The sequence below is a fragment of the Aedes aegypti genome, chromosome 3 (genome assembly GCF_002204515.2).
Source record: "Aedes aegypti strain LVP_AGWG chromosome 3, AaegL5.0 Primary Assembly, whole genome shotgun sequence".
NCBI lineage: Eukaryota > Metazoa > Arthropoda > Insecta > Diptera > Culicidae > Aedes > Aedes aegypti.
Genome location: NC_035109.1, coordinates 143,471,820 through 143,490,972, shown reverse-complemented (window position 1 = coordinate 143,490,972; position 19,153 = coordinate 143,471,820). Strand labels below are relative to the sequence as shown.

The window sequence follows — 19,153 nt, the reverse complement described above, 5'->3', positions numbered from 1 at the left end:
TTGAGAACATTTACAAAACAAAAGCATTTCATTGAACAATTATGAACGCAAAGTGCGTTGAATGTATGAAGATTCGGGACAAAAATCGAAATTGGAAGATTAGGACTTCAGCACCTTGGTATGGAAGAGAAAGTTGTTCTTCATTAAAGGAGCTGTAATTTGCATAATTGACAAATGATATACGTATAATCGCATAACTGTTTCATGCGCCAGTTTCATTATTTTCTATTAAAAGCTTTGCAAGTTGGGCTTAAATAGCTCATAATAGCATAAGAAGTTGTTTGAAAACATGTCACTATTTACTCGTAGCTGCAAAAGTGACTCATCCGCCTTTATGCACAAAAATCGTATTTGTTTTGTTATTTTTTAGTCTTTAAAATGAAATTTTAATAAAATCTTGAGCACTACATTTAAAATATATTATTTTAAACATTGACCTGTGCTGGTGTAATGGCTGGCTGAGGCAACACCACGTAGCGTTACAAGATTTTCTGATTTTTTGATCATGTTTATGTTCACTTCGCCGACAAATTTTCACATTTCGAGAGGATCACTGAAAACAAAATACACCCGAAATTTGAATTCAATCCAAGGGGTGTGACAGAATCTTAAGAAAAACACCTGAAAATTGAAAAAAAATATTTGTTTCTGGCCTAAACTTAAGCGTTCAATAGCAATTTAAGTATACAAACCCTATTCAGAGACCGAACATAATAAAACATGGCGAATAGTGGTAAGTGTCTTGTATTTGCCACCTTAATTTTCAATAACATAGTTCCTGACCGGTTCTTTTATGTTTTCTGGTAAACATGGATTGAAAGCTTTCGTTTAACGTATAGATGATAAGGCATCGTACACAAATTATGTAACGCATGAAAAAGGCAAGTGGTTCTGGTTATTGTAAAATAAAATCAAGATTGAAAAAATCATACATCCCTACCGCAGAAAATACGTTTGATAATTTGATAGACGAAGGAAAATGTTTCTACAATGTAACCTTTTTTTTCATAATGAATCTGTAAAATAAAGGGGGGGGGGGGTAGTATTTAGTGAGAGTTACGTAATTAGAAGGGAGGGGGCTCAGTACGACGTTACTTATTGTGAAAGGGGGATTGAACCCTATTTTTATTTTTAGCATTACGTAATTCGTTGACCATTTATTTTATAAAATATATATAAAAAAATGTAAAAAAAAGTGTACTAGTATTCGCCTTTCTAAAGAAAAATCCCCTATTAAATTTTGTTGAGCATCGAATTAAAGCAAAAAAAACCTTTCATCTGCTTTCCACATAAGGTACAGTGGGGGAAGTGTATCAGTGGAGTAAGTGGATCATTCGTCAATATTAAAATACTTGAATATGTTAAATGTTCTCGCACCATTGCTTGGTTTTAGGTTATATTCTTACGCCCCCACTGAAACTATTGCAAAACTAGTACTACACGTACATTAACACAAGCAAACTTTTTTTTTTAAGGCTGCCCTGTGGTAAGGCCCTGTGCTCGTGGCCACTACTGCACTACTGTGCCGGAATCAGTTGATCTGTAGCTTCTTCTTTACCGATACAGATCTATTTTCAACTTATCTATATTTGCATCTTACTTTCACCTATTCTTTTACTCTCACACCGAGCAGGTAGGAGAGAGCTCTGCTGCTAGTGAGGCTAGCTGCCTGCGAAGAGGGTCAGTTTGTCTCAGTCACCATCTGATACTGACGGAGGATGGATGTGCTCCCCAAAGCACGGTCCTGTGGAGGGGCTGGGAATCGAACCCATGACCTTCCGCTTATGAAGCGAAAGCGTAACCTCAAGGCTACAGACCCCCCTTACACAAGCAAACTTGTTAGCTGCAAAAATTAATTTATTTGAAAATTGTTTTCCATCAATTAAAAATCCATTGTATTTCTGTCTAAAATCGAATAGTATTATTTTTTTCGACACATCGTGAGCATTTCAGTTCTAATTGAATGAATCACAATGAAAAATATGTGATTTTTATAAATAAATACAGATAAATTGTACATGGTACACTTACCCCTACTTTTAATAGGGGTGGGGTAAGTGGATAAAGTATTATTATTATTTATTGGCAGACTGCTTACGAGAATTTTAATAAATTATAATACCCGTAAATGTTGTTTTTCCTCAGTTTTTTTTTCATTCCCAGCTTAAGGTGAAACAGTTTGGAATCAACTTCTAAGATTGCACTAGCACTTCAAAGGCACAAATCTCGCGAAGAAAGCATCCGACAACAGTGCGTTTTTTATTTTGGTTTTGTGCACTAGTAGAAAGCTTAAAATAAGAAGATCAGGTAAGTTTGCCTATTATTTCTCCAGTTTTGTGCCTTTGAAAACGCGAGTAGGGTCACAAGTCGGCCATTTTGACGGCCATCTTTGGATTTCGAGATGTTTCACCTTAAATTTGTCAAATTGATCATATAAAATTTGAATTTATCCACCTAAAAGTTTTTTTAAACTTTCTGGTATAAAACAATATAAAAGAATACTAATATAAAAATTCACACGAAACTTTCCGTGGTTTATCTAAGCTGAGTTGCAAAAGAGCAAAATATACAAATTTCCCAATCTAAAGCATAGTATTGTATCTTATTTGACCATATAAATTGTTCTAGACAAATGATACAAATATATTCATAAATAGAATAGAAGGAATTCAGTTTGTTATTCAAAAGTAAATTTAACTAGTATTTTTAAACTACATGTGTTTTTCGGAAACATCGTTGGGAATAATCCTACAATACTTCTGTATAACTTATGTGTATGAATGGATTAAATTTCTCCAAATTATTCTAGTTACAATGTTTTTATTTGTTCGAATGAGTGTGAACTAATGTTTACATACTTTTCATTAAATTTTGATTAAATAAAGATACTTTTTAATTTTAAAGTATTAAAATGTAACATTATTAGCACTTATAACAAGAACGAGAGTAAAATCATTCTTACTAAACATTTGTTTTGAGAACAGATTTTTTTATTGGTGATCCACTTACCCCACCATGGTGGGGCAAGTGGATCATTTGGCGCAAATTTTAAGGTCCATCATATTCAATACATAACAATCAGAAAAATCGAAATAAATTACCATTCGAAGTATATTAGTCCCTCATTTGTTATCCACAGAAAAAAGTTTGAATTACATTATTCACGTTAGCTGTACATAACAATGAAGTTGACTGTTGAATTTTCTGTATCCACTTACCCCACCGTACCTTAATCCTAGAATGCTTTTTCTTGTCATTCAATGGTTATTTTACCAGGCAAAAGATTTTTTTAGCATATTTTGTGATGGAAGTGTAGGCAGACAAGCTAATTTTGTTTTGAAATGCAAATTTAATCCTTTCAATCAATCAAATATAACTGAAATATATTAAAAATAAACTTTTTCATGAAATGTTTGGCATTATTGGCCACACTGCAACTTAATACTTAGTCTAAAACAAATTTATGGGAAAAACTTTAAAATATTTAGATGTCCATAGCTCATGGATTTTGTTCAAAATACAATTTTTCTTCTAGCGGTACTCGAAAGGCCATATATTAGACAACTTCTTCTGCAAAAACTGTTAGAACGCATTTCTATTAAATTGAGAAAATTCGCTTCAAAAATACCCTTAAAAATCTTGAAATTCGCCTGCAACTCACAAGATTTTGAAGATATCGGTGTGCTGGCTTCAGCAAAGTTGTAGGTTTTAACTAGATCTACAATTTTTCCACATACAATTTTACTCCCATGAAGCCAATTATTTTCAACATTTAGTCCTTTCGGCCGTTTGTCTATTGACCTTTATTTATTTTATCGTTGTCTTTCTATCGTCTATGAACCACGTACCTAATGGACGACCTTTGTTTAATTTCACTTATTAAAATAAGCTCTGAACATTTGAGACATTTCAAAAGAATATATATATAAAATTATTAGGAATTTTTTAAGCAGTTCTTTGTAAACCGTTCGAACAAAATTATTCAAACACAAGTCAAATTTTGTTTGATTAGTACAAAGCATGTTTTTAAGGCACCGATGTTCACAACTTTTCAAAGTGAGTCGCAACTCAAGAACGATTGAGAAAACCTGTAATAAAGTATTGAGCCCTATAACACAAACGATGACAAACATCCTTACCAACTTCAAACCACACGTGCCGATCCTTCCGGGTTGCCAGCAACTTCTGTTGATCGGTCAGACTTAGATTCTCGCGCGAAAGCGACTTGACTAGAATACCCCGCAGCATCTCCAGCGTAGTGCTGGGGATCCGTTCCAACTGCTCCGCCGAATCATTCATATTTACACCCATTGCCGTACCAATGTAAGAAAAAAAAAAACACACGAACTATCACTCACTCACTCGCTGATTACTTCCTCCCCCTTTCGGTCAGGATTCGATTCGCATGATCACTCGTCGAGACACTCAAGCGAAGAGCACTTTTCGCATCACTTGACTTTATCGGCTTTAGGTTTTGCACGAAGAAAGCGCGTTGATTTGCTGTTTATTTTCCGCTAACGAAGAGACGCAGATGACGGGGACGAAGACACACATTAATTTCGCTAGGAGGTGTTAATTTCCACTAACCATCTGATCATCACTCGAACGATCATTTCTGCAACTTCAACGGCACTGAGCGCTAGTGGGATTTCATAGAGGCATATGAATCAGCCGGTAACTATCATCATTCAACACCGTAAATTGAACTATTCTACACTGAAACAAAACAAGAAAATCAGCGAACTGCCGGCTTGGACACGGTCACCGGTTTTGGTAGAGATGGACACTGCTTCACGGAATGAACGATCTCAACTTATATTTCTCCGATTACACTAGGCAACACTGGTTTACGAGGCACTTTGGTAATTTTCTATGGAATTAATAGATTTTGGCTTGCTGACTTCGAATCCATGATGGTGTATTTTGACCACTCACTATATCACAGTGAACCGATAGCTGAAAGACGAATGAAAACTGATTGCGACTGAAATAGAAATAGATACGACGGATACAGGCAACGGAAAAGTGCATTCATTGCATTATTTCCAAAAAACGATAAGGATTTATTTTAAACTTGTTTGACAATATTAAAGCCGTCTTGGGAATGAATTGTTTGGCATCGGTTTGTATCCGCATCATTCACTGCAAAACTAGGAAAATGGAATGTTCTCTCTGATTAAAGCTTAGTACGATGGAAATTAGCACATCACCCTAAAGTCAATGAAATCAGTGTAACTAAACCAAAATATGGGATTTGTGACACACTTTGTCGAAAATAGACGTAATAAAAACATTAACATGGATTGTAGTGAGCAGATGTAAACAATTGTTGTTGGACAAAAAACTTAAACTGCTTTGAAAATATTAAAATTTTCTCAGTTACGTGTTACAAAAATTCTGAAAACATATTCCGAATCGGCTGGCCAAAATCTATTGAATTCATTGAAAACAGTAGTAGTGAAAAATTTGTTGATCGAGTCGCCTCGTGTTACTCGTTCATAACACATTCACACTGTTTCCCCCATCCGATGAGTAAATGTACATCCCTAGTCACACCTTGTCGCGTAAGTGCTTACTGCTAGCCACCGTATTGGAACTGATCGATCGGATTTGCGTTTCAACTTTTCTTCGCTTATCTCGCACTTCACTCGGCGAAATCTAATTATTGAAATTTCACAGTTTGAACTCTTTGGTTGTTATTATTTTCTGAACTCTGAACGAGTAATGAACGTCCACTGTACTTTATGTATAAGGCCGCGTAAGGTCAAATGCTTATCAACCGCCAACGAGAAATATGAGCGCCCGCGACCGAAGTAAGACACACCGTACGGTCTAGTGTCAAAGTTGCGACTAATTCGTCACCAGTCGTCTCTTGTCGCGCGCGAGCAACTAAGGTAGACGACGACGACAAGCCAAGAAGCCTTACTCACTGAACCAAGACTGTGCCTATTGCTGCTATACGGCTTGTTAGGTTGTTTGATGTCGTTCTCTCATTCGGACGTTCGTCTTGTACACTCTCTGGCTCTCTCGATCGCATTCAGCAATTCTCTGCGTTCTCAACGGCTTGTAGGGTAATGTGGGGCAGAAGTTCGATCTTAGGGGAATGTTCCATATTATCAGAGAAACTATAATAAATGAAAAATCTATTTCCTTTCATAAAGTGACTCAAATTTTGCTGAATAGATTTCTAAAATATCAAGTAGAAGACTTTCACTCCAAGTATCATTGAAGTCTATTGAGATATGGAAAAGTTATGACTATTTCTTGTTTTTCGACGTGAAAATTATATCTTTCTCTTTGACTTCCATCATTTGAAACAAAATAAATACGAAAGCTTTTTCAATGTGTTATGTAAGGGCGTTGCTAGGTCTATTATAAGGGTGTCCGGCCATTTGGCCGAATGCCGATTGGCCGAACACCATTTAGCCGAATGACATTTGACCGAACGGGTCATTTGGCCGAATGCCGTTTGGCCGAATCACGAAAAAGAAAGTTGCTTCAACGCTGATATGCAGGAGTCATAAGTGTGGTCCAATAACTAATCAGGTAATTCATTTGTTGATTTTGATAATGTGGCCGAACGTCATATTTGTCGCTATATTAGTGCTCCAAGAGAATAATTAAAACGAACCATTAATTCAGGACGAAGTTTTGAACTCGCGTCAAGACTCTAAGCTGATGGTTGGTTCGTTTCTGGATTACCAACGGTGTGCTAGGTTTACTCCTGATTGAACTTCATCAGAATTTTTTTATTCTTCTAAACATAGGCTATTCTTTCGATTTGTACTGGTTCCATAATTATTGGCAATAATAAATCTTATATTTGTATTGGGTATTTTACCTTCTTTAAATTATCGGCAGTTATTTGTAGTTATACTGATATAATAATTATTTGCAATACACTTGCTTTAATTTTTATGAGAGATTTTTCCTTCTTTTGATCATAGGCTGTTCTTTCATATTTGAATATTTTTCATAGTTTATTCGAATTATGGCTAATAATACGCTCATAAAGAGTCTTATTAAAAACATATTTTTTAGCGCAATGGTTAACTTAGGTAAGATTTCATTCTCCTCCAAGATTAACTCTGCACCGTTGCTTCCGTATAGCAATAAATCGAGCGATTCAGTGAACTTCAAATAGGCTCACTGTTTCTCCGTCGAGAAAAGAAGAAGCCAAAACTCGTGTTTGCTAGAACTATGAATAAAATCGCTGAATACGATTCGAAGCATTGAAGCGAACCGATGTTACAGAAGGACGAATAAGTCTTAAACTGTCTTTTAGTTACTGTCAAAAGCTGACTACGAACGCAATGCGAACACCTCTGCTGGCTACTATTACCGCTAGCAGATAAGTTAATAATTGCTTTCATTTAGGATGTTCTTCTTTCAGCATTGACTATTTCTTGAACTAATACTAAAGAGTTGTACATAAATGATGATTTATTCTTTTTTTTTAAGAATAAATTGTTTTTTGAAATTTGACTTTGAAATTCATTAAAAATTCATGCAAACTTTTATTTATCATCTATTATTTTCAATTTCGGCCAAACGGCATTCGGCCAAATGGCATTCGGTAAAATGATCCTTTCGGCCAAATGGCGTTCGGCCAAACGACATTCGGCCAAATGGCGTTCGGCCAAATGACCCGGAACCATTATAAGTGTGCTTTGAGGTGTATTGATTTTTCCATAAATATTCGGAAGCTGTTTTGGCAAGAGTTGGGTCTTCTCATTATCATTATCATCTTAGCCAAACATGCCCTATGTGTGAAAAAATTATTAAAATTGCACATTTCAACTTAGTTTTGCGAAATATTGTTTTAGCGTATATTGGGTAACCTCGTTATTTTAACCGCTTTTAATCTGAACTTTTTTAATTTGACACCCGCTTATTTGCACATCGTTCAAATTAAAAAATGTTCAAACGTCATTTAGATCATGAAAAGCAAAGAAGTGAAATGGAACGTTGTAAAACGGGACACAGAATCAAAACAAAACAGCCAATGTTTTTCGTTACGGTGACTAAAAGTTCAAATTAAAAATAAACACCGATTATTTGCATGGAGTATTGTTCAAATCGGTATAACAATTAATTCTAGTTTGGACATATTGCCGCTCAAAATTTGTGCATTTTTATGCAACCATCACCAGCTTTTTTTCCGAAAGTCATAAACATATTTTGTACTACAATCAGCAAACTTTTGCTTCACCGGTGAGACAAAAGTTTGTTTTAGACTTTGAATCATTATACTGTTCACTAAAAATGGGTGAATATTTGGTCGGTATTCAGACAGACAGGACTAGATGATATTTTGTCCTTGCAAATATAAGTCAAGGACTCCGTCAATTCCGATTTTTTCGATGTTATTTTGATACAGAAATTTCATCAAACAGATAAGTTGCATTGTTACAGCAAATAATGCCAACATTTTGTTATTTCGAACGCTTGGGGTACGTTTTCCTGAAATCATTAAAAAAACACTTGGTTCAGTCTGTTTAAACAACAACCATTTAAATCCCATTTAACACAAAATCTTATACGATATCGAATGATAGAATTTATGACATTTGGAAGAATAACATTTAGCCGAATGACGTTTAGTCGAAACTACGTTTGATCGAACCGACATTTCGTCTAAAGGACATTTGGTCGAAAATAAATAGAACGGAAATGAAGTTTAGTCTCATTATCGTTGAGAGTAGCATTTTGTCTTGTCTGTTCTATCGAAATCAATATGCGATTAACAATATATTGTACTTCATTTTGATGTACCACACTTCCCTAGCATACTGATCAACCTCTTGCATTTTTTACGATTCATTTTGAAATAAATTGATTTTTACTAGTGTAATTGTGGTCATGCACGCGTAGCATCAATTTGGCGCTTGTATTAGTGTGAACGTAAGCATATAACCCAAAACGAAGCAATGGTGCAAAAACAATCAAAATATTCAAGTATTTGTTCTAAACATGGTCAATTTATCCACTTACCCCGCTGGTACATTTACCCCGTTGTACCTTATTGCATATTTTCAATAAGGTCAAACTTTTTCCCCGTCTTACCCTAATTGACAGCTGGTAGCAGTCGAACAGCAACATAATTGTGACTAAAATGATCAAAAAAGCAATCAAATAGTGACTGAAAAGTGATTCCAAAAGTACAAACATGAGTAAAAAAAAGGATGATAATGAAAATATGTTCCTTATATATAACCATGTCTGGATACTAACCAATATATCATATGAAGCATACAATTTGGTAATCTTTAGTACTTTGAAATATGTCTGTATACCATATAGAGTTTAGAATTTGAGAAACTTAAGTACTTTTAAATATGTCTTAACAGTTATATATCCGGAAAACCCTTTATTGTTTCACATGGTTCGTTCTTAGCAATCAGGTAACCTTATTACAACAACCATCATCTCATGGGCAAGATTTTACGGCGAAATTCTTTGAAGTGTCAATGACTAAATAAAACAAATTTACTGAGGGTTTTCCAAATATCGTAAAGGTGCATGACAATTATCTGGAAATTATTCGTTTGAACAGAAATTCAAATTCATATGCCATTTCCACATGTTTCCGATAGAAATTGATGACGAATTTTTGGGAGAATTCTCAGAAACCCCGAGGATACCATTTCATATTTTATTTTTGTTTTCAGGAAGTTCCTGGAATAATCCGGAGTTTAAAAACAAATAAGAAAAGAAACACATTAGATATTAATTTGGAGCATTCTTGTCAGGATTCTTAGAAAATTCGCTAAATTGTATAAATTTCTGGAGGAATCTCGTATAACAACGTTTCGTGGAACAAATTCGTACATCAATTTTCAGATCCAGAGAAATTGATGGCATACTTCAGAAGGTAAAGAGAACATCTTTTCTCATAATAAAAATTACTCTGGAAATTCAGCCTGCAATATATTCAACTGACTCATGCCAGATATGAGACGGGTTTCGGCAAAGTTTCACTAAATATCTTAGCCGTACAATTCAATTCTAGAGACCCGACCCTTTCCTCGTACTTTGTAGTTGTATCTTTCACTTGCTTCTATCTACCACTCTTAATATATCACAGTTGATCTACCACAGTTCATAGCATTTGCTAGAACCTGAGACGGACAGAAATAAACCGTTTCCCCACGCTTCCATTCTTTCATCATTATAGCATGCCTTTCCTTACGCCTGATACATAGGCAGTCTGCTAACCAAACCAGCAAGCCTCTCTGCCATAAAAATTACGCCATCCCTTCACCCTTCCCGCATAAACTGGCGTAGACGCAGTGATATATACGGTCTACCGTGGGAGCCAGCTAAATGCAACATCTCAACTCCTTCCCCTTTCCTTCATTGGTCAGCATTCTGACGTGGCAGGCGCCATTGTTGCCTAAAAATAGAAGATCACCAGCACTTATACACTGAGGGTGTCTGTTAATCCCAAGCAGTCATCTGGTTGGTTCCTTGTGTAAGTGCAGATGATCTCACGGGCGGCCAATCAAGCTCAAGCTCACAAATATCAGTCCAAATAAAAGTTCAGATAAGAAAACTTGGCGTTCATAATCAACAACATTAACAAACCAACACATTATGTAAAATTAAAAATGAAATAACCTTTAGTAAGTCGAAATATGTTTCAACAGTTAACTAAAAAAAATACCAAACTGATAATTAGATCAGGTATTGTAATACCTAAACAATACATAATGGATTTTCATATAGAAGTGAAATTTTTCAATAGTAGTTCAATACATCCAGCAGTCCTCAATAGCTTATTGCCAGTTTTTCTTCCTCCTCGGGTTGCCCCACTCTCCATTACAAGCTAACGAACGAACGACCGATCGGACGGACGTGACAATCTCCCCATTCAACAAACACAACATTTTATGACAGGCAAGAAGGCATCATCCACAAGTACAATACTTAAACGCACCAAGCCAGGCACCCCCGAGCAACAGAGCTAATGGAATGGATAATTTAAATGGATTTGGAGACACTCGGTTCTGGGTGTTGTAGGTATCGTAACTGAGACTGTATGGGTAGGGTATGCAAAAAAGCGAGAATCAACTGGTGACAAGAGTAAACAACGTCAAGGAATTACGTCACGTTTCAAGATTGCAAACTACAAGCTTTTTATTTTTGGAAAGAGCTGAGCAGGGAGCTTAGCCATCGACACTACCGCTCGGAATGATCTAAGGCGAATCAAACTGAGAGCGCGTGGGGGTATACCTGTGGTTGACGTTCTTGTCTTGGTTCTGAGCTGGAAGTTTGCGAGAGGACAAATGGATAGGGATGTCATGCTTGTAAATTAATGTTTTTTACCTATAAAATCTATTAATCTAAATCTCGTGTAACTTTTCAAAAGGACCTATGTAACAATGAGAGATTTTCTCCTCTCTCGCTCTTTTTCGATTATAATGCAGCAATACTAAAGCTTTTGGGAAGTTTTTCACTATATATCGAAAGACAATGTCCTTGGCTAGCGTTTCATACAAAAAACGTAAAAGAAGAGGCTAATGTGGCGTTGTTGCATGGGATTATTAATTATTTCCTAACATTAACACTCAATGTAGTATAGCATTTTTTCTGAATATTATAATAATCATATAAAGGTATTAGATACTTTATTGGAAGAAATTCGTAATGGGTCGTAAGTTTGAGGTTATTGAAGCAAATTTGAAATATTTGTTTAGAACACAATATTCAATTTTATTGTGAAGCTATGAAGATATAGACAACATATGCAAAGTGTTTGATTGACACCTTCTGACAGGTGTTTTGAACGTTTCAACACAGTTGCAATTAGCAGAATTGTGAAGAAATGATTTGATCGACTCAAAAAACGACAAGTCAAAGTGTGGCAAATTTGAAAGCAAGCCTTATACACTCAACAGTATGTTTGTTTTTAGAATGAATGATTCAAGGTGCTAATCATATGTAAAAATAGAACAGAAACAGGTCAAGGAATTTGCAAGAAGGAACTGTGCATCATTTGTGTCGTGGAATCAATGCAATAAAAATGACGATTTGCTATCCACCGACAAACACTTGGGTTCCAGGCAGAAATGATGACTGTTGCACACACAAGTCGAGAGGTAGTACCGCTCTTACCATTTTCAGCAACAGTTTGGGATATGAAGGGCGATGAAAGCCAATCATAGTTATTTGCTTATCAGGTGGTAGCTGATAAGCCGGGTTGTCTTAATGAGCCTGTAGTGTCCGCCTTAAGTGAGTCACAATTCATTGTTCAGGAATAATTTTCGGATGATAAAACCTTTTATGGTGAAGTGAGGTGTTGATCATTGTAGTAAACACCAAACCACCCTTGAAAATCGTTTAAACACGATCGAGCCATATCGAGTCATATTTATGCCTAATCGCTATTCAATAAGTGTTGGTTGTTGACTCGCATTAACAGCGACGAACCTCAACCGGCTAGTTGTAGTGAGGAGGTCGCGGTAAACAACACCAAAAGCCTATAATTTCGATCACTTAAAAGAGTTGAACCATTTAACACTCGTCCCCAACGGGCTAGGGGGCCTCTTTTGCCAAGTCTTTCATTATCGACGGGCTCATAATTGAGAGGCTTAAAACTAAAGTCAATTAATCTCTACCAGACGACCGACGAAATCTTCTGATCGGGTAGAAACACAAGTGCCGCCGCTCTGTAATGCTCAATGGAAACACAAAGTCTTGATGGCGTCATCAATCTCGGACGATGTTTTGACTGCGGTTTATGTATGTTTGTTATGAGTTAAGAGACATGGGAAAACATTGGATTGAGGGAACTTGTGTGCCAATATCGTTGAGTGAAATGAGATTATCGTGAGATGTTGACACTTAAGATATGAGTAGCAATAATGCTTATGATTGGTTTTGTTCTTTTTTTATGGATTTTTAGCCTTTCGGCAGTTTTATGTCGAAACATTTTTATGTAAACTTATTCTACGTTTTTAGTTGACCTTTGACGAAATTCAAGGTAAAATCCACCTATCAATGCAATGGGGAATTTCACGACGAAATCCCACTCGGATTCATTTCAAGAATTCCTGTCGAAATTCAGGGGAAAAGCACTAATTTTCGACCTTTGAGAATTTTATACCAATTTTAGGATTTCCTTACAAATTAGTCATATGGATGGGTCGAAAATTAGCGCTAAGTTAAAATTCGTGCTTTTTCCCTAGTATTGCATCTTTTCGAAATTTTTGACGCATTCCCAGTGTACACTATGTACCTGCCTAAAATATCAAATCGTTCCACCGGCTTGTAAAAAGTTTAGATTCACTACTGCATCAACTTATGAGCGCAGTTGATTCTAAATCTTTTGGGGTGTGCAATTTTTTAAAAAGGGATTGTCCATGAATCACGTGGTCATTTTTTTCGGATTTTCAGACCCTTTCCTTCTTCTTTTGCCCATTCCGAAAAATTTCGAAATTTGCTTATCATTTTGTTATACAATTTTTGTGGAGAACGATAGGAACTACCTAGTGTTTTAACGCGAGCTGATTGCATGCAAAATTTAAGCGATGTACACGGCGAAAATATGTTGAAAAGAGGATTTATTTTAATTCAGTTTTAGAAGACAGGTTGTGATTCTTCTAAATTAATTTTCTTAAACCCGTATGAAAGTTACTTTTTTTTCTGTTCGGACCAATATTTGATCTATTGTAGTATATCCCGTGTCCTTTGTTTAGAGCATGTCGTATTACTTTGTCACTATCGAGAAGTGATCAAGTATTCGTTTTTTTTACAGTTGCCATTCCTAACTTGATCTCAGGAAAGGATTCTAATTGAAAGGTTCCGCTTTTTATACCCTTCGAAGAGTGAGATGGGTACACTCTCCGCAGGCGCGCCCTTGATAACGTCAAGAAATGACACCGATATTGTCCATGCATCAAAATCCTAGTCCGTTCTCTTCAAACTAGAGAACAAAATAAATTAAAGATTAGAAAACAAATAGTTGATTTCGACTCATATTTTCCTTATCTCAAGATCATTCTCGGCTACTGGAAAACCGAGTCTTGTCACTTTTAACAAGGTTCAAAATATAACAAGGACTAATAGTGTTCCTTTGATTACTATGGCTACTACTGTCCCCTTCGTTTGAAGCAGTCAGGACTAGGATTCATTGGTAGATCTTTACCCCATAACGCACCACGAAAAGGTGATCTACCCGTGTTATGGGTCATGAAAGTTACTTACATCTGTTTGAAAAAGTAATCAAGACATTGTTTACCAGTTTGGATTCTTCTCGCTGAAACAGCCACCGTCTCTAATTCATACCACATTGCTCCCCTGACCGTTAGTATCAGAAAAAAATCTTCATCAAATCTGTGATCACCATTTGTTTTCTATAGCTAAGCTGCTTGTCTGGGCTACATTTTAAAAAAAATCGTAGGGCCCGTTTTGGAGTTACGTCCTTTTGATTGTATAAATTCACAAATTCAAAAGAAATCTGAGATTTTAAAATAGGTTTTAAAATTTGATTCAAAGTTGGTTTATTTGGTTATTTGTAACTTCTAGGTGGAGTTTTGATTGAGAAGATCAACGAAATATGGAGTTACGCCCTTTTCGGAGAGGTATCCATCAAAAACACTAATTTGAAATAGATTATTTCTAATTCCAATAACGTTAACCACATTCAAATGTTTTCAAGGACACACTGTGTTTTTATGCTGCAAATGTCTTTCACAATTAACTAATTTTCATAGGCTCAAGTGCTTAAAGCATTACGGAGCCAATTCAGCATAACACCTATTAGTGTTTGCAGCACAATATTCTGGATAGTTGGGTGAACCCGTAACCTATGAAAAGTTTGTTTAACTCTCAAAGTATGAATTTATTTTCGTTTGTCTGCACTGCTCACAGCAGCTGGTGAGTCGAAACTTCACAGGTGCTGTTTACGATCGAAAAAAATGAAAGTTTACAGAGAAATCTTCAGTTTGTGTAGGATTCAAATTCTGTTATGGTATCTAGATTAGCAGGTAACAAACCATCAACTCTGTTTTTACCATATTGCATACATCTTTTTAAAATTATACCCCTTATTTCTGAATATCATTACCCCAAATACCATAAACCTGAATCACCTTGAGTTCCAGTTCCTACAATAGCATTATTTCGAATTCCCTTATCGCGGGACAATACCATTCAAGGTAATTATATATTCGGGACAATAGCATTCAGCATAATGTTGCGTTAAGGGTTAATGACATTCGGGGTTATGGGATAGAATATTCTCAAGAGAGGTTTAATTTCAGTATTGGTTTTCAAGGAAGACATGTAAATTTGAGCTCTGCAAGTGTTATGATTTTTAAATCAACGAAACCAAACAATAACGGATAATTCTTACTTTTATTAAACGTATTTCAAGTATTGAGGTTTCACGAGTTTTTTTTTCTTGATTATGGATTGATTATTTAAAATTGTAGATGTTTGAAAAATCTAAATTCAGCAATATATGCTTAAAATGATCACAAAAGAATTGATAGTGGTCTAGAGTGCCATAGTTTTCCCAATAGTGCATTACTCAGCAATTGAAGTTTATGTTCTGGGCAGTACAAAGCTGTCCGGAATAACCGGGGGCAGCTAGTTAGGCTATAACAATGCCTTTCATCGTTTGAGCCTATGAAAAATCAGTTAATTTTGAAAGTATTTGATGGAATTTGAAGCAGTGTAGATATTTGAACATGCTTAACAGTATTAGAATGCCTAGTTAATCTTTTCAAAAATTAGTGATTTTAAAAGTTACACTTCAAAAAAGGCGTAACTAAAAATTTCGTAGATCTTCTCATTCAAAACTTTGCCCAGAGGTTACAAATAACTAAAAAAATCAACTTTGAACCAAATTTTGATAGTAAATTTCTTGTGATAATCACGGCAAATAAAAATCCGTTTAAATATTTCAGATTTCCTTTGAATTTGTATACATATACAATCAGAAGGGCGTAACTTCAAAATGGGCTCTACGATTTTTTGAAATTTTGCCCAGGCATGCAGCTTAGCTATAGAAAACGACAGATCAGCATAGATATGATGATTTTTTTTTTCTGATGATAACGGTCAGGGGTGAACCGTGCCTACTCATTTGAGGTAAGTAAAAACAGGAACCATATTCCATCGCTCCTTTTATTTTTAACAATATTCATCTTTCCTCTTCCAGAAATTCCTTCGGGGAATCCTGAAGGAATTCATACAGGAATCATCAGGCTATTTATCCAGGGAATCCTTTAGGAATTCCTGCAGGAATTCGTACATGAATTCCACCACGAATTTTCACGGGAATACATCTGAAGTTTCCTCAAAGAAGTCCTCCTACAGAAATTTCCAGGGGCTTTTGCAGGCATTCCACCGAAGTTCTTCCGATTTGTGTAACAGAATTTTCACCAGAAATTTTCCAAGGAATTTCTCCAGGGATTTCATTATTAAATTCCTCCAGACATTTTCTCTAGAAATTCATTCTTAAAATTCACATTTTTTTGCTGGGAGCGTCGTGAATTCCTTCAAAGTTCATCCGAGAATTCTACCGTAGTTACTAGTAGTAACTACGGGAATTGCTTCGGAGTTTCACCGAGAATTCTTTCAGTGTTTCTTCAGAAATTCCTCGGATTGCCTCCAGAAATTTGCCGGTGCTCCTTCAAGAATTTCTTTGGAGATCCTCCAGGATTTACTCCAGAGATCATCCGTAATTTACTCCATAGTTCCTTCAGAAGTTTCTTCGGAGTTTCTGTAAAAAAATATATTCCGCATTTCCTCTAGCAATTGCTTCGGAGTCTCTGCAGGAATTCCTTTGGAGGTCCTCCAAAAATTTCTCCTGATTTCCTCATAGAATTTCTTTGGAGTTCTTCATGAAATTTCTTCGGAATTCCTCCGGGTTCTTTTGGAGCTCCACCGGGAATTCCTTCGGATTTCCTTCATATTTTATTTGAATTTCTCCAGGAATTCTTCAGTTCCTCTAGTAGTGCTTCGGATATCCTCCGAAGTTCCACACCAAATTCTCCTGGAGTTACAGGTCGGACTCGATTATCCGGAGTAACGATTTTTTTGCACTCCGGATAATCGAATCACTAAGAAAAAAAAAATGAAATCTTCGATAAAAGAACTTGAATATTATCTTTTTTCGTTGTTTTATTTATATGGTGCGGTGGCGTTATTATTATTTCTAGGAACAGTAGGGGTCCTTACAAAAAAAAAATGGTCAGCATACACAAAAAACCACTTTTTCAAACCCCACTTCTTTTAAATACGTTCAAAACTACAAAACCATTCATATTGTATATTGCAATACCAAATTATCTCAGATTTATGTATAAAAATTAAAAAACAAGAACATCAAAAAACAAATTCCGGGTAATCGAGTCTAAAATTCCGGATAGTCGAATCCCGGATAATCGAGTCCGACCTGTACTTCGAAAAATTCTTCACATTTCCTCCAGAAAATCCTCCAGAGTTCCTCAGGAAATTTTTCAACAGTTTATTCCGGGAGTTCCTCTAGATGTCTTCCGGCAATTCTTCAATAGTTCCTCGTGTAATCCTCCGAAGTTCCTAAAGGATTTTATAAATACTTCCAGCAATTAATCCTGATTTTCTCCGGCAACTCCTCTGGATTTCGTCAAGCTATTCCTCGAAACATCCTCCGGATTTCCACCGGGAAGTCTTCCAGAGTTCTTCCAGAAACTCCTCTGGAGTTCTTCCATCGATTCCTCTGGATTTCATCCAGTAATTCTTGAAAAGTTCCTCAAGTAATTACCCCGGAGGTCCTACAGAAACGCATCCGCAGTTTCTCCAAGAACGCCAACGGAGTTACTCCAAGAATGCCTTCAAAGTTGTTACAGGATTTCCTTAACGGTTTCACTAGGATTTCGTCCAGAGTTCCTCCAGGAATTCCTCGGGGAATTCTTTCAGAGTTCCTCCTGGAATTCAATCGGAGCATCACCGGTAGTTCCTCCTGAGTTGCTCGAGCAATTCCTACAGAGTTCTTTCAGCAATTCTTCTCCAACATACCCTCCGAAGTTCCTCCAGAACTCCACTGGGAATTTCTTTGCAGTTCCCTCATAGTTCCTTTTGGATTTTTCCATAGTTCTTTCAGGAATTTCTCCAGGATTTTTTCAGATTTTCCTCATGAGTTCCTCCAGCAACTCTTCTGGAGTTTCTTTAGCATTTTCTCCAGAGTTCCTCAAGCAATCACCCCGAAGGTCCTACAGAAACGCATCCACAGTTTCTCCAGGAACGCCTCCGGAGTTTCTCCAAGAATGCCTCCAAAGTTGTTCCAACACACCAAATTTTTAATGCTGTAAACCAGCAAATTTTTGCTGATTTTTTTTTGTGCTGTAAATTCAGCAATCGATCCAGCAAAACAAAATTTGCTGGATCTTTCAGCAAATCAAATTTTCATCAAGGTGACAGCTGGTTTGCTGACCATCCAGCAATATATATTTGAATTTGCTGATTAATCAGTACTTGATTATTTGTTATTCTAGTGGGATTTCTTGCTGCTTCCCGGCAATTTCAGGTCACCAGCACCTGGCTGGTGTAAAATTTAGGTATTTTTCATTTCATTACCATTGTTGTGGAAATTACATAAAATGCAATTGCGTAACATGCCATAAGGATTTATTTAACAAAACCAAATATCAAAACCATGTTTCTGCGCCAGTGGGAAAAGGGATAGGACCTATAGGTGGAGACAAAGTACCGTCTGCTGTTCCGGGATTGTTGCTATCCTAGAAATGAATACTTAGGTAATTCTAAAATACTTAGTATTTTAGTCAACATAGTACATACCAAATACGGTACTCCAAATGATGTAAAAATGTGGTGGTTCGTTACATTATCCTTAAAACCCAATACCAGTTAGACCAATAAAATGAGCGGGACAATTTTTTTTTCGTTTTAAGTTTATCGGTTGACAAGTAAAACTGTTTGCTGGTTTTCAGCAAATAAAACAATTGCTGATGCATGTTCAGTAATCGTGTTTGCTGGTTTACGGCAAAATTTCAAATCGATCGCTGGTCATCAATCATCTGTCATGTAAATTACTGAAAATCAGCAATTCCGATGGTATTGACAAGTATCCAGCAAGTTAGATTGCTGAATTCCAGTAAACAATTGCATAAATGCTGAATATCATTAAAATAATGTATTGCTG

General features: G+C 36.2%; 1 protein-coding gene across 24 annotated transcripts in view; it reads right to left on the bottom strand.

The window, feature by feature from the left end:
- The window catches only part of LOC5568502 (ensconsin), a 458,662-nt gene that overhangs the window by 84,844 nt on the left and 354,665 nt on the right, over positions 1-19,153 (bottom strand). The window contains exons 1-2 of one of the 24 annotated variants that reach the window (XM_021849230.1): positions 5,557-5,890; positions 4,140-4,716 (exon numbers count right to left, since the gene is read on the bottom strand). The exons of 19 other annotated variants lie outside the window; for them this stretch is intronic. In XM_021849230.1, the coding sequence (XP_021704922.1) occupies positions 4,140-4,311 (172 nt within the window). In that variant the 5' untranslated portion in view covers positions 4,312-4,716; positions 5,557-5,890. Of the gene's footprint in view, positions 1-4,139; positions 4,717-5,556; positions 5,891-19,153 lie in introns of those variants that run through there. 4 more of the 24 variants (XM_021849232.1, XM_021849233.1, XM_021849231.1 and 1 more) reach the window with 4 other exon arrangements.